A 14,621-nucleotide genomic window follows, 5' to 3' on the forward strand; every position below is an offset into this window, starting at 1 on the left:
ATGCATTTATTATCAAAATTAATCAAGTTTTAAGTATAGGCTTTCTTATAAACTTTAATAAATGAAAGACCCTGTTCACTTCCAAGATGTGGACGGCCTGGATATAGTACACAGTATTTTCTAAACTGTTTTAGTGAAGAAATCTTAAGCCTCACCCCCTTCCAGAAATGAACTCAAATTTCTTCCAAAAATATGCTGGGAAACACTGATTTAAAAAACACTTTTTATATTACTTAATTTAGTCCTCCCAAAATATTCCCGTGAAGTGAGAATTAGAACATGTCAGATGAATTCTAATCCATAATTAAGGAAGCAAAGGTTAAAAAATAAGTCAGACAGAAAATGTTGAAAATCATATGATTTCACTCATATGTGAAATATAAAAATGATAGCAACAAATAAACATGACAAGTAAACAGAGACACGAGGACATGGACAGTGAACTAATGGTTACCAGAGAGGCGGGGGAGGTAGACAGGGGTAAAAAGGGTCAAATATTTGGTGATGGAAGGAAATCTAACTTTGGGTGGTGAACACACAATGCAATATATATATATATGACATATTGTTGACCTGTACACTTGAAAGTTATTTGATTTTATTAACCTACGTTATCCTAATTTGAATGATAACAAAAAAAAATTTACCCCCAAATGGAAAAGTTTTGACTTGGAATCTGGCTTTTGACACTGTTTTCACCATAACTAACTTCTTAACAAACATGATATCTATTTGAAAAAATTTCTAAGTTCATTTTCTTATAATAAATCTTTGTTTTATTGTTTTATTTTTCCCTCTATTTTAGACATGCATACACATAATCTGTGGGCTTTTTTTTTTTTTTTTTGAATATGCAGAAGATAAAATTACCTGAGAGCTGCAAACATGTCTGGTCAAAAGAAAAAATTACCTGAGAGCTGCAAACATGTCTGGTCAAAAGAAATAATTTCATGTAAATTCTTCATGCAATAAGATACAAAGAAAGAAATATTTGAAGAAATATAATAAACATATTAGATGAAACAATGGAATTATAAACTAACCTCTCACTAAAAGAGAAAGTATTCAAATTGTGCATATTTTTCTCTAGAGAAAGTAAAATTGACTTCTTCATAATTAAAAAAAAAATCAACACGTTGCAAAAATTTTTATTTTTCCACCCACACTTAGCAACATTATTCTCTGGTTTTCCATCATAATTATCTCTTTTCCACCTACTCTTCATCATTTTTTTAGACTAAGAGAACAAAGCCATGTATTTAAAGACATATATTTAATCTTGTTCTCTGAAGACAAATTATCATGTTTTTTAGACAAAAAGTAAGGACGATAGGAAATACTTTATTGTTTTATTGGCATACTGCAATTCTGCATCCCCCTGGTTCCTTTGGTTATGGCTACATAATTTGTTCAACAAATATTTACTAAATTCCCACCAGGGGCCAGGCATATGTTAAGGCACATTCAGCCCTACCACAGGCTTGAAGTCAAATATATGCTCTTTGTTACAATTCTCAGATCTATGAGATTTTATAGATAAGGAAACTGAGGCTCAGAGAGCTTAAAAGTAACTTATCCCAGCTCCTAAGAACTCTTAAATATAAGTCCGATATTTGAATCCAGGCACTCTAACTCTAGAACCTACGATCTTTAAACACTATGTTATACACTGCTTTAATTCTCTCCTTGGACGCAAGTCCATTTAGAACTCTAGTATTGTGTATCCAAATTAGTATGCTTCAGGGTCCATGCTACTTCAGACTCCTCACCATGATCTCATAACCCATTTGGGCATGTTGTCTAGATTTCTGAATGCTGCCTATTGTCATTCTTGTCACCACAGTATCCTACCCCTCTACTTCTTATGACATTTACCTTGACAATGTGCCTTGACAATTTGGATTCCTTATCTTTCTGACTGGCAAGGTTTCTTCCCTATAGCATTTATTTTTAAGGCCATGGACCATCACAGTGTTGTTCTGTGTTACTAAATACTCTCCTGATCTTGAGGTCCCACTGCCACTAACGGTAAAACTCTGACATATTTGAATTTCCTGTACACTTAATACACAAAATTTACCCCAGGGCACAGCTTTTGAGATTGCCCGTAACATCAGGAACAACGAGTGGCTATTCTACAAACTTTTCTGACTCATCGAATACCATAAGTTTTTAATTAGAGCCTAAAATTTAATGATTTATTGATGTGAAAGTGTTAAAAGTCCTGGGAAGGAATTTAAGGAAATACTGTATATGATTTAAGACAATTTTGTCAGATGTTAATCAATTATCTTTACTACAATGTCTTTACTACTATGCTAGATCTTGTGGAAGTTGTAAAAATAAGGCATTGCTGAGACCTTCAAATTGCTTATAATCCAATTATTACATAAGAAGTATTTAATAAATAATAAAAATACTGCTTTATACTAAGACTTGAAACCATAAATAAAAAGGAGGCATGGAAAGTAGCACAAGGCAGTCAGAAAGGACTGCTGGATCTTGAAGACCAAACATTGATGAGCCAAGTAAACCAATACTGGCATCCAGTTTGGGATCAAAAGCTAAGCAATGGCCAGAGATCATTGACTTGGACAATGACTTGAAGGGAAATGACTCAGTTGAATAGGAGAGACTGAGTCCAGCGAGAACACCAACAGTGCTGAAAGCCAGGACAAGTAGATAGGTTTAATAAAATAGAAAAAGAAAACTACTAAACTAGAGAAAGAAGATGGAAGCCTACTAAAGATTCATCAGGTTGTGATCTTCAGGGTGGACCAGGAAAAAGGGATGGCCAGGAACGTGATTATGGAGTGGGAAGAGGGAGAGGACCCAGCTATCACGAATATCACTAGTTTCAGTAATTGAGGCATGAATTTAAAAGTCTTCTCTAGACTAAGAGCAGTAGAAAGGTTAGGGCTGAAGCCAAGAGGACTTTGTAGAAAGAAAGAAGAGGAATGGAACATTCTGACTGTCACTATTATCTGAAAATAGTCTTTAACAAAGTTTTTTTGCCTTTAAACATTCTTCTCTATGTCATCTCTAAATATTGATCTGATCATGACAGTTTTTTTTTCCAAAACCTTTCAATAATCCACAATCACCCAAGTATAATAAAATCCAACTGACTTGGCACACTATCTAAATAAAGTTCTCTATGAACTCACATGAAACTCATTTTCTGGTCTTATTGCGTATTTTCTCACCACAGCTGTCTCCAAAATAATGAAGGTTCTTGGGAAGCAAAATAAGTTTTAAGACATATGTAAGCAGAGAGGTAGTTTCAAGAAAATCTGTTTTGTTTACATCTGTATTTCTACTGCCTAGTACATGGAGGGCACTCAATAATTATACTTTGAATGAATGAATGAATGAGTGATAACAGTCCAAAAATACTCTTCTAATACAGATCCTCTTGAGAATATCTTTGTGGCCTGAAAATTCTCCATTCCCAAGTTTCCTTTCACTTGATTTTTCTCCCACTTTCCAAAAGAAAGGCATGCTTCTCATACATTCCAAATATTACAAGGGTACCTCCCCATGGGAAGGAAAATCCTACCGGAGGAAAATAAACAAATTTTAAAATAATGTGTTGGTATAAAGCAAATGACCCTAATAACTTGGAAATCGATCCTTTTACACTGTTCCAATTCATGTTTTCAACAAAATTAGAGAATAATTTAATGAATTTATTAATAGAGGAGTAAAATGAATTTCTGAGGATAAACCACTTTTTTTTGGCTTACTACTTGGCTCTCACATTAAAAAAAATAATAAAAAAAAGAAATAAAATTGTTGCTAAAGTTGGTCTAATTCAAACAATAAGTAATATTCACCTACCAATTTATGAACTGAATTAAAATATCAATTTCATTAAATAACACATTTTCAGTAACATTTTATTTTTTATATTTAATAAGCACAGTTCAAAATTTACAAAATATTTATCTTGCTCAATAAAGCTTTTGCTATTAATAATAATTGTAATGATAACTTAATCCAAGAGAATGCTTTAAACATTTAAAATATAATAAAAAATTTTAAAATATTTTTATTGCAAATATTTGTAAATAGGCCAATAAAAGACTTTCAAGCATGAGAACATATTACATTGGAATATAATTTTGTGGGAAGTATAATAAAGAAAACAAGAAATTGTAAAATATACTGTTGTTCAAGAATGGCCTATTCATGTAGTTTTAAAAATGATTGATAATAAATATCAAGTGTCTATGATATTGAGGTTCTAACACGTACATTTTAAAGAGTGATACAACAGCTTTATTTTCAAATACCACTATTTTCGATATACTACAAAATTAACTCTTTAAACTTTTGACAAATTTGTTCTGTAACTTAAAAATACACAAGTAGATACAAAGTTTTTAAAAACTGTTTTTGAGGACATGTGACAAAAAACGTTTGAAGATCTCTGTTCTAAAATGATCTTAAGTTTTCTACCCATTTTTCATAGAATATTCATTTTCCTGAGGTCACCCCTCAGCCTAACGGGCCTTTCCACCATTTCTTTGGTTATCAAACTCAAGATTTCCCCAATACTATATTTCTCTTTGAAGATCTCCCCGATTCTAACACTCTTCCCTCAATCAAAATTCATGACTTCTTTCACTATGCTTCCACAGCTATCTTGACTTGTAACTACTTGTACCTGACTGCCTAAATAGATGGTAAACATCTTAAAGGGTTTCATTCATTTTTATATGGCCCAGAGGTCCAGTAAATTGCTTCATATAAAGGAAGGAAGTGCTTCACAGGTTCTGTTGAATGCGTAATATTTTCATTAAGTGAAAGAAAAAAGTTCTTGCCTAAGAAAATGGAAGAATGATAGCAAAATGGACAAACTGAGGGAGCGAGTACCTTGTAGGGAAAGACAGTAGGATTAAAACTTTGGTTTTAGGCTGGTTGGTTTGAGGTAAGAGTGGCACAGGGAAGTGGAGATGTTCTAAGGTGAGAAATATGAGCCATAAGTGTCTGTGAAAGATCAGAGCTCAAGAGGCATATTAAGGAATGAATGACCTGCAAAGAGATGACAGATGACTCTTAAAGTGGATGACCACACTCTGGGAATGAGTTCCAAATTAGCAAAAAGCATTTAGGTGAATGGAAGGAGAAGTTCAAGGAGACAGCTGGAGGAGTTAGCAGGGAAAGAGAAATAGGATCTGCTAAGTGCAGAGGTGAAGCAAGGAGAGAGATTTAAAAAGGAAAAAGGACCAATGCTATTGAAGGACTGAGATTAGTCAGGTGGGATAGAAACTTAAAAAAGAGCCAACATGTGATAGTTGGGTAGAGGTAGAACATAAGAATATGACGAAAGAGCCTTGTATTTTTCTTAAGAAAGATGTGGCAACCAAAGACAAGAAGGGAATTTATGATCAAGAATCGAAAGCAGAGTAGAGCACAAATCTGAAGTGCAGCGAGAACTGGATCACTGCTGTGAGCAGGAGCCTAGACAAATCGAGACGGCTTTTTGTTGTTGTTGTTGTTTTGAAATTAAGAGAGGCTTGAATGGGAAGAGGTGTGCCTCACAAAAAAAGAAACCAGAATGATGGGGAGAGTTTTATAAGAGAAGTTCAAGGGGATACATTTAATTTATAGCATGTAAAATTCTCATGTATTTTGCCTATATTCTGTATCCTATATTCAGTACTTTTACAATTCCAAAATGCTTCCATAACATTGTGTCATAAACAGAAGCTTTAGTATTATTCCTTATATAGACAAATAAAAGCTGATATTTAAGAAAAAGAGAATAAATAATTAGAATTTTATTCATAAGGATTATCCTAAAGCATGAATGCACTGCGATGTTAAAAAATAAAAATCAATTTTGACCAAACAAACCTGTGTTGATAACTTAAATATATTAAATATACCATTCTAATATTACTTACTTTAAAGTTTCTGAGTTTTCAGTGATATACCTGCATCTCCTCATAAAGGTCAGTTTTCTGTGATAATCATAAACATTATCTTGTTTATGATAATAATCATAAATAATAATAATAATCATAAACAACTATCTTGTTCTTATTTTATTGATATGAATAGGAAAAAACAATAATTTCAAATTTACCTTGTGTTTTTTATTCAAAACACAACTTTAAAAATAACAATATAAATAAGACCCCTTGGGAATTTTATAACATAATTTAAACATCTACATTAATCAACATCCTTCTAAAACATATAATAATAATGAAGTGTTTACAGATAGTGAAAACAGAGCTATACTAAATGATATAAATAGGGGATAACTATGCCATAAGAGTCACACTTACTTTAATTTTTCAGCTATTCAAAAACATCTAAAGAGCTTAGTTTTCTAATAATGAGACCTTGAAAAGCGATCACCTAGGTTATATACAGAAGATGAAATGGAAAAAGAAAGGGTTGTACTTTTTCATACGTTCCATAATTCTACATCTTTGAAGTCTTCTATAGGCTAAGGTGCTTTTTTACAGAAACAAACAAATCAAAATTTGACCAGAAGGCTATGAGGAACTATGAGGCTATGAGAACTGCATGAGGAAGATTTTCAAAAATCGGCCACTTCAATCCACGGGATCTCCTTCTGGAGAATCTGAAGGATGAAGAGGACCGGGTAGAACTTTTCAGATTCTAGGTACAACCATAAACTAGGACAGCAGCTTTCATAAACTAGGCACCACAATGCAGAAGATACCAAATGCTTCTGGATACACTTCTGTATCCAGAGGAACAGTAATCTGGTCCTGAAGACTAGTAAAAGAAAGCCTTTCTAACCATTCAAGTGACTTCAATCACGGTACTTTTTTCTGAACATGTTAATCAGTGATTTAGAATTCCAACCCCCAGCACATATCTCTATTACCATGTTGCCTTTTCAGGTTCAAAAAAGTGTTTTGTTTTGTTTTTTTTTTTAATAAGAAATACAAAATGAAACAATGAGGGCTTTCAATGAACAAACCACACACAATCCTTCTTAACTAACAACCAACTAACCATTATTAGCGAATGCAATCTAGACTTTTGTTAACTGGTTGGACACTATCTTATAAGACAAGATGGTATTTCTGCACAATTTTAATGCTGTTCAGGATATTTAGTAAATAAAACAATGATCTCCGCTCTCCTGATGGGTATGTTCTAGTGGAGGGGCTGGGAATGGGGGTGAGGAGAGAAATCCACAACAAATATAATAAATTAAATTCTATAATAGGCTAGAAGGTGGTAAGTGCTATGGAAAAAAGAAAACATAGATTAGAGTAGGAGGGGTACAGAGGTAGGGATGGGAAGAATGTTTAAGAGGACCATAGTTTTAAATAGGGTGTCAGAGTGATGCTTACACAGTTGGTGATATTTGAGTAAAGACTTAGAGGAGGTGAGCTTGAACTTCAGTATCTCTGGGTACTGAATTATAGTCTTTCCTGAGAGGTTGATATATCTGACAATGGTAAAAAAGGGTCAAACAGTTTTTCGTTGTTTCAGTTAGGGGACAAGATGAGTTCTCTATAGAGATAGTTCTCTATCTCTAAGCTCTTTAGATGTTTTTGAATAGTTGAAAAATTAAAGTAAGTGTGAATCTTATGACATAGTTATCCCCTATTTATATCATTTAGAATAGCTCTGTTTTCATTATCTGTAAACACTTCCTTATTATTATATGTTTTATTAACCAATTCTGGCTTTAAAAAGGGACTGTTATTAATGAGAGGAATTAAGTAACATACTCAATATCAAATAAATGTTCAAATAATTGGCAACTTTATGATAAAGTATGAACTCCTGAATCTGGTGTCTGCATATAATTAAGCTAAGCCCTAATAAAACTCATTGTATAGGTTGTACAGGTTATGTAATTGAAATTTCAACATGTAAATATAGCACACATCTGACTGAAGGAATAGCTGAATGATACAAGTTAAAAACTCATGACAGCAAGGACCTGTGTGTCTTTGTCCCTGCTATATCTACTGGATGCAGAATAGTGCTCAGCTTACAGTATGTACTCAATAAATGCAAGTCTGATGAATGAAACAAAGAATGGTTAGGGACAGTGGAGGTGAGTAATAAATGATGAGGAATTTTGAGATTTCAAGCCACAATATGAGAGCTGTTCGACCTCCTCATGTGCTCAAGGGGCAGAATTTGACTTTCAATCCAATTAAACTCTTTTTTAGAAAACCACGCTATAATGAAAATTGTGCTGAATATCTGCTTATTGCATCTGAGTTGTTGATTCCATCTATTCTTTTAGAAGAGGAGATGGGAGGCAGTTTATGTTCAGGTGTATTTTATTTTTCTACTTCACTACAGAGTCAGCAGCCTGTTTTGATAGGCTCAAGAGAGCCAGTTAAAAGGCTTAGACACAGAACATTAGACTTTCAACATTTGGTCAGTCACCCGTAAGTGCAACAAAGTGTAGAAGGGCAGCCATATTAACTATGTAACTCTGCTTAAGTCTTGTAAGGAAGGATAAATGTCTCTGTACATATGCCAACCCTAGAGGCTGGCATGCTGCAAAGGAATCTGCCTTCCAGACACTATGTGGGAATAGAGATTGGGAGAGCAGGGTCAGGTTTGCGAATATGTCATTTACTAAGTTTTCAGATGTCATTTGTAGCTCAGTGTTGCTGAGTTAAGGAAAAAAAACCTTTTTTGGTAACTGATTAGCCAGCATTGAGCTATGAATCTATAAATTGGCATCTTCAGAGCCATGGTGATCTTCTTCCTTATGAAAATAGAGAACAATATGGTCTCTCTATGTTACATTAGTTATCAAAAGCACCAAAACACTTTGTTTAGAAATTCTGAATCCCCAAAAAAGCCTGTTATTATTTTCAGTTGCCTATACATATGAAATCCTTTAGGGCATAAATCACATCTTTTTCAACTTGTTATTGTATGAAACTCATTAAATGAAATAATAAATGAAGAAATGCAATCTTTTTCATTCTGTTAGCAGTGTTCAAATGATAATTATTCAATAAAATAAGAGTAGAGACAAGTAGAGACAAGTAGAGAATCATGGCTATTATATAAAAATGGACATCTATCAATAGTCTAAATAGTCTAGACTGGATAGCGAGGTTGACCACATTTAGCAAACAATGGATCAAATTCCTTTTGGTCTGTAGAAAAAAATTTGAATGGTTACAGAAATTATATATACCTTTTATTAACCAATTCTGGCTTTAAAAAGGGACTGTTATTAATGAGAAGAATTAAGTAACATACTCAATATCAAATGAAAGGCTTACAGTAAGAGACAAAGAGGACATTAATAATATCAAGATGATCTGATTCTCAGATATATGTTACTTATTTACCCGATAGGTTGACAGTTATAGAATCAATTCATATAATTATCACAGCATAAAGGAGGAATGTTTATGAAGACAAGGTCATTTGTAATGTAAAACAAAATGGTCTTAACATGTTCACTAGGAGCAAATGCTGAAACATTACCTATTTAATGAGTATTAATAATATAGTAAAACATAAAATTAAGTACAGAAAAAAGAACAACTGTTGCCTAGACTCGGGAAAGATACTACCCAGGAAGTAGTTTGATGCTTAATCTGCCTTTTCAGCAATCTTAAAGTGTTTTTAAATATCTATGCCATAGACATTTGGATATCTTTCCTTTGTTTTGCAGAAGTTGAGGAGGTATTTTATAAAGTCCAAGTGAAAAATAAAGAAGTACCTGCAGAATTGCAACCTCATTACGAAGCTGGCTTTCTTGTTTTGTTGGAAATCTTAACTTGTCAATGATTTTAATAGCTACATCTCTTCCTGTTTTACGATGCTTTCCTTTAAAATAAAAAAGGGGAAAAAGCATAATGTTATTAAATATCATGTCTATTAAATAACACAAGAATTTATAAGGATGCTTACAGGAATCATAAAAAAGTTTCACCAAATAAATGAACATTTCTGATGTGAACTGACATATCCATAAAGATTTCATTTCTTAGCTACATTATTCTAAATCGTATATGTATTATAAAATTAGCCACAATTTAGAACACAAAAGAATTGAGACATTAAAGCTATAAGTATTAACAGACTTATACAGATGTTTTCTCATAAAAATGTTTTCGAACAGGTTATTGAGTTACTTAATATAGGAAATGTTCATACCACTGGCAAAGTGCTCTCCTTAAGTATAATTTTAAATTCCTGATAAACTAATGTGTGTTAAGTGGGCCAGTTCTTGGTTCTGTCACTTATTAGCTTTGTGATCTTAAGCAAATCACTTAAGCTTTCTGAGTTTTAGGTTCCTCATTGTCAATGGTAGTGTTGTGAGAATTAGATGAAATAAGATATGTAAAGTACACATAGTGCCCAGATAACTATGCACACTCTAAAACTGTTAGTTATAATAATTATTGCCATCATTATCACATGATAGGCCTTTTGCATACATTACATCCCATTTAATTCTCATGACAAACATTTGAGGGTATCTATAGGGCACCTTCAAGCTCTTAACTTCTATACTACTATATTGCAGGAGGTACAGAATATAGTAGTGTTAATTGAATCTAAAAATGGAAAATGAAAATGAATCTAAAAATGAAAAGGAACCTAATTACTCAATATTTTTTGTCACATACAGACTAACTTGAAATTCCATTATTTTAACATTTGTTGCAAATCTAGTATTTATTCCTTTCCTTTATATCTCACTCTTGCTACTCCTTCTGAAGTCTGAATAAGTTTCCAGACTGCTTCCTTTCACTATCAAATTGTCTCTTTTCAAGTTCTCTACTTTCTTTACATCATTCCTTACTCTCTGACCCAAGCAATTTCTATTCCATTTCAGCTATTTTTCTGCAAATACTCTCTTCAAGGTCATAGCTTCTTTTGTCTTTACTCCTCTGTCACTATAGTGCTTAATCTCTCTTTTGAGACTCTGTTCTCATACACTTCATTCTCTATATGTCTCGTCTTAGGTTTTCAATGTTCCTTGTAGAGGCCTCCTCCAAAGCTTGCTCCTGCAATGTTACAGATTATTTGGCACCTGCTGGTCTCTCTAACCTCATTTCTCACCCTTGCCTCACCCACACACTATGTGCAGTTATATATATTTACCATGCTCTATATACCATGATTTTTTTTTTTTGCATGTGATTATTACAATATAGAGCAATAGTGAAGTACTTGGTCTCCCCTATTTCATTGTTATGCATTAACAAAAAACACAATGGTTGCTGACTCACTGATAGGCTTTCTATCACAAAAATTACTTAAGCATTTTATAAGAATCAACTTTACTTTGTAAAACAGAGTAGAACTTAGTTTTTAACTAAAAATGTACAATATTATACTATCATAAGTAATATCATGTGAGACATTGTAATTATTTCAGAGTAACACCATCTCACGAAAAGATAATATGTTACTGATTATATTAAGGAACTGAAAGTTTCAATGTCATTTTACAGGGCAGGCAAAATATTAACATTAAATCTTTCTTAAAGACGAAAAATATAATAGAACTGGCTAGAATCTAAAACAGTAGAGGTTAAAATAATTAATTCACCAAATAGCTTGACAATAAGGAAAAAGGTAAAAATTTAGCATCTCATTTCAAAAATATTAAAAATGCAAACTTTAACGAAATATATACAGTGTTAAAGATATTATAATTAAAAGATACTTTTCTCTAGTTACATGAATGAATTTCTACAGAGTTCTGATGAAATAAGCTAAAAGGAAATGAAACTAATTTATGAATCACAACTTCTTAGATTCTCAATACCTTGTCTTAATAAACCAATAGGTAGCCAGTATTGTGTATAGAGTTGTCTGTATATATTTAAGCAAAATAAGTTTTTTAGGAGAGGAAAAGTTTCTTTTTCAAAACGTAAGTACCAATTTTCCAGATAGTGATATATAGCACAAGAGAAATTTCTAAAAGATAAAACACGTATACAAACATATATATGCACAGGTCTTGATATTTATATTTTTCTTGGAGACACTACTTTTATTAGTATAAGTAACTAAAATTTTAAATTATTAAAGATGCTTAGTGAACTAACCTACCTCCATAAACAATTCCAAACTGCCCAGAACCCAGTACTTCATCAGGAAAAATCTGATACACTGTGCTGATGTCCTATAGGTGCAAGTCCAATGCAGAACAGACATGAAGTGAAACAAAACATTAGTCCTAATAAAGTATATAATTTTATTAAGTATGTCATAAGTAGTATTAAATATTATAGACATAAACAAATTGTAAATGCTAGATGACATCTACAATATGACTGTAATAATCAAAACACACTCTTCAATCAAAGTAACGAGAACTATTCTGCTCTTGAGCAGCAGAGGTTTTCTAAAGTTCCATCAAATATGTTTCATTAGAAGGAAATAAGATGTAAAACCATATAATGCCATTTACCGTCAATATGCAAAAAGAAACTTGCTTATTGAGATAGCTAGTGAGAAATTTGGGTTAAATAAACATGATAACCAGTCATATGTCTTGGTGAGTCCTGATTCCAACCACTCCATTCTTTACGGCTATAATGGTGAGGCTGCTTCTTTATTAATCGTCCACATCCATATGAATCTAAACTGAAGGACATGGGGGCTGGACCACTGCGAGAGATCTGAAGACACTAGACAAGGATGATAATCCATGATGAAATTCTCATTTGTGGGGTAATTAACCTCTTCCATTTTTACCACTTCTGGAAGTAACGAGTTCCAAATGTCTACTCTTTTCTCTTTGAAATAATAATTGCTAAATAAAGCATTATGTTTTAACCAAACACCAAATCCTACCCCCTGCATACTCTATACATTTCTATTCTTTTCCTTTGCCCGTCCCCTTAGAAAACAACCACAGTTGTCTTCATCTTGTGATCCCTTCTGAGTGTTCACAGGGTGGTTCAAGGTAGTCTGGAGACAAGAAAGTGAATAAATACTACTCCAGCATTCAGAGTCCAAGCTATTCCATCTTTCTCTGATAGCTCAATGGCCTGCCCAGAATTTTCAGTGAACAAGAGTGGACAAAGAGAGTGGAATGACACCACACGTATCTAGAATTCCGAAGAGGCTTATTATAGGTTAACCTATATTTCTCAAAGTCTTTTCTGACCAAGCAAGAACAACAGGAACCTACAGATTTTTAGAAAGCTATCTTGTGATTAACAGCATAAAAATTCATCTAACCTTCACTATGAAGTTTTCCTAATTCTCTTTAATTCATCTAGTTTTCAGTGTACTTTATGCCAATTTAGCAAAGGTTGCAAAGCTATATTAGTGGTAGGGTTTCATGGAGTTTATTCTTTAAAAAATAAACTCAGATCAGTATAAGTAAGGCTGTAAACTCTTTGCTTTTGGTTACAGATATAGGAGGTAAAATAAAACAAAAGGTCTGAGTCACAGATGAGGGCAGAAAGGCCTTACTACTTTTGGGTTATTTGCCATAGTGACAAAGTATAACAAAACAAACATATGACAGAGTGCAGATTATTTCATAATATGTCTGACCTATAATGTTCAAAAACTAAGCTCAAAGGATGGAGTTATGTGGCCTAGGTGACTAGGATGCTAGTTTTCTGAGGGTTCCTTGATCAGTCAAGTGACTGTAAGAGCATTTGCAACTCCTTGTCATATGACAGTATTTCTTTGTAGCAAGTAAGAAATGAGAATAAGGGCATGTTTAAGTTTCTAATGTGTCTCAAAAAATTTATCTTATCTTATTTGGTATTGTGTAACATAAGCCATTAAAATTCTAGTACCAAAATGAGCAAAAAATCAGGTGTTGCATTATAATTGCTTATGAGACGAATAACAGGTATTTAGCTCTCTATACTACTGAACAGATTATAGAAAAATTACTAAAAGAATTAATATAATGTTTCTAAAATTTTATAGAAGAAAAATACCCAACTAGACCCTCTTTTATTTTCTAGAAAATACTGAAAAATTAAAATGTTAAATAAAAATGTATTTTATGATGCCCTTATTTTCCAATAAAAACTTCATATTACCAAGATTTTAATTTGGAGGTACATACTCACCACATTTTCTTGGATCTGGCAATTTGACACTGAAATACTCACAGAAATATCTCCTGGAAATACATGTTAAAAAATACACAAAAGAAGTAAGAGAGATAATAGCATAACAAGTAAATACGTGCTTACTAATCAAGCTGCAGGAAAGTTTTTAAATCATAGCAATTAGATTTTTCCAGGAAAATGTCTATTAGAATACTTTTTTCCTTTTATGATTACAGATTTACTTGGTACTTGGCTTTGAAAAATAGTATTTTGTCAGTTCAAGGTCAGAAAGACTTGCGTTCAAAAACTGGCTTGCCATTTCATAGCTCTGGTAAAAGCTGAGACACCTTAATCTGTCTAGGGTCTAATCTCCTCACCTGTCAAAGAGGCAAATCATTACTGTCCACCTGTTGGGGTTGTTTTAGTATTAAAATAGAGACTTCAAAGAAAATGCTTAGCTCCAAAGTAGGCATATACATTCTGTTAACAGGTACATTGGTTGTAAAAGATCAATTTAAAAGTTATAATAGATCATCAGATCATCACATCAGTGTGATGGTATGATGTGAAAAACAGAGATTTCTCCCACAGGCT

The 14,621-nt window shown here is 32.8% G+C and overlaps 1 protein-coding gene and 1 long non-coding RNA gene across 4 annotated transcripts in view; both read right to left on the bottom strand.

The window, feature by feature from the left end:
* PRKD1 (protein kinase D1) overlaps positions 1-14,621 on the bottom strand; it is a 277,719-nt gene that overhangs the window by 31,202 nt on the left and 231,896 nt on the right. For all 3 annotated transcript variants that reach the window (XM_039870448.1, XM_039870449.1, XM_039870450.1), the window contains 3 exons: positions 14,046-14,098; positions 12,055-12,127; positions 9,707-9,813 (listed from right to left, as the gene is read on the bottom strand). In XM_039870448.1, coding sequence (XP_039726382.1) covers positions 9,707-9,813; positions 12,055-12,127; positions 14,046-14,098 — 233 coding nt within the window. The remainder of the gene's footprint in view (positions 1-9,706; positions 9,814-12,054; positions 12,128-14,045; positions 14,099-14,621) is intronic.
* LOC120608559 (uncharacterized) lies at positions 831-3,877 on the bottom strand. The gene is made up of 2 exons (XR_005654428.1): positions 911-3,877; positions 831-870 (listed from the first exon to the last, which is right to left on the bottom strand). It is a non-coding gene; the product is annotated as an uncharacterized LOC120608559 (long non-coding RNA).

The sequence above is a fragment of the Pteropus medius genome, unplaced genomic scaffold, assembly GCF_902729225.1.
Source record: "Pteropus medius unplaced genomic scaffold, Ma_sr-lr_union100, whole genome shotgun sequence".
NCBI classification, from domain to species: domain Eukaryota; kingdom Metazoa; phylum Chordata; class Mammalia; order Chiroptera; family Pteropodidae; genus Pteropus; species Pteropus medius.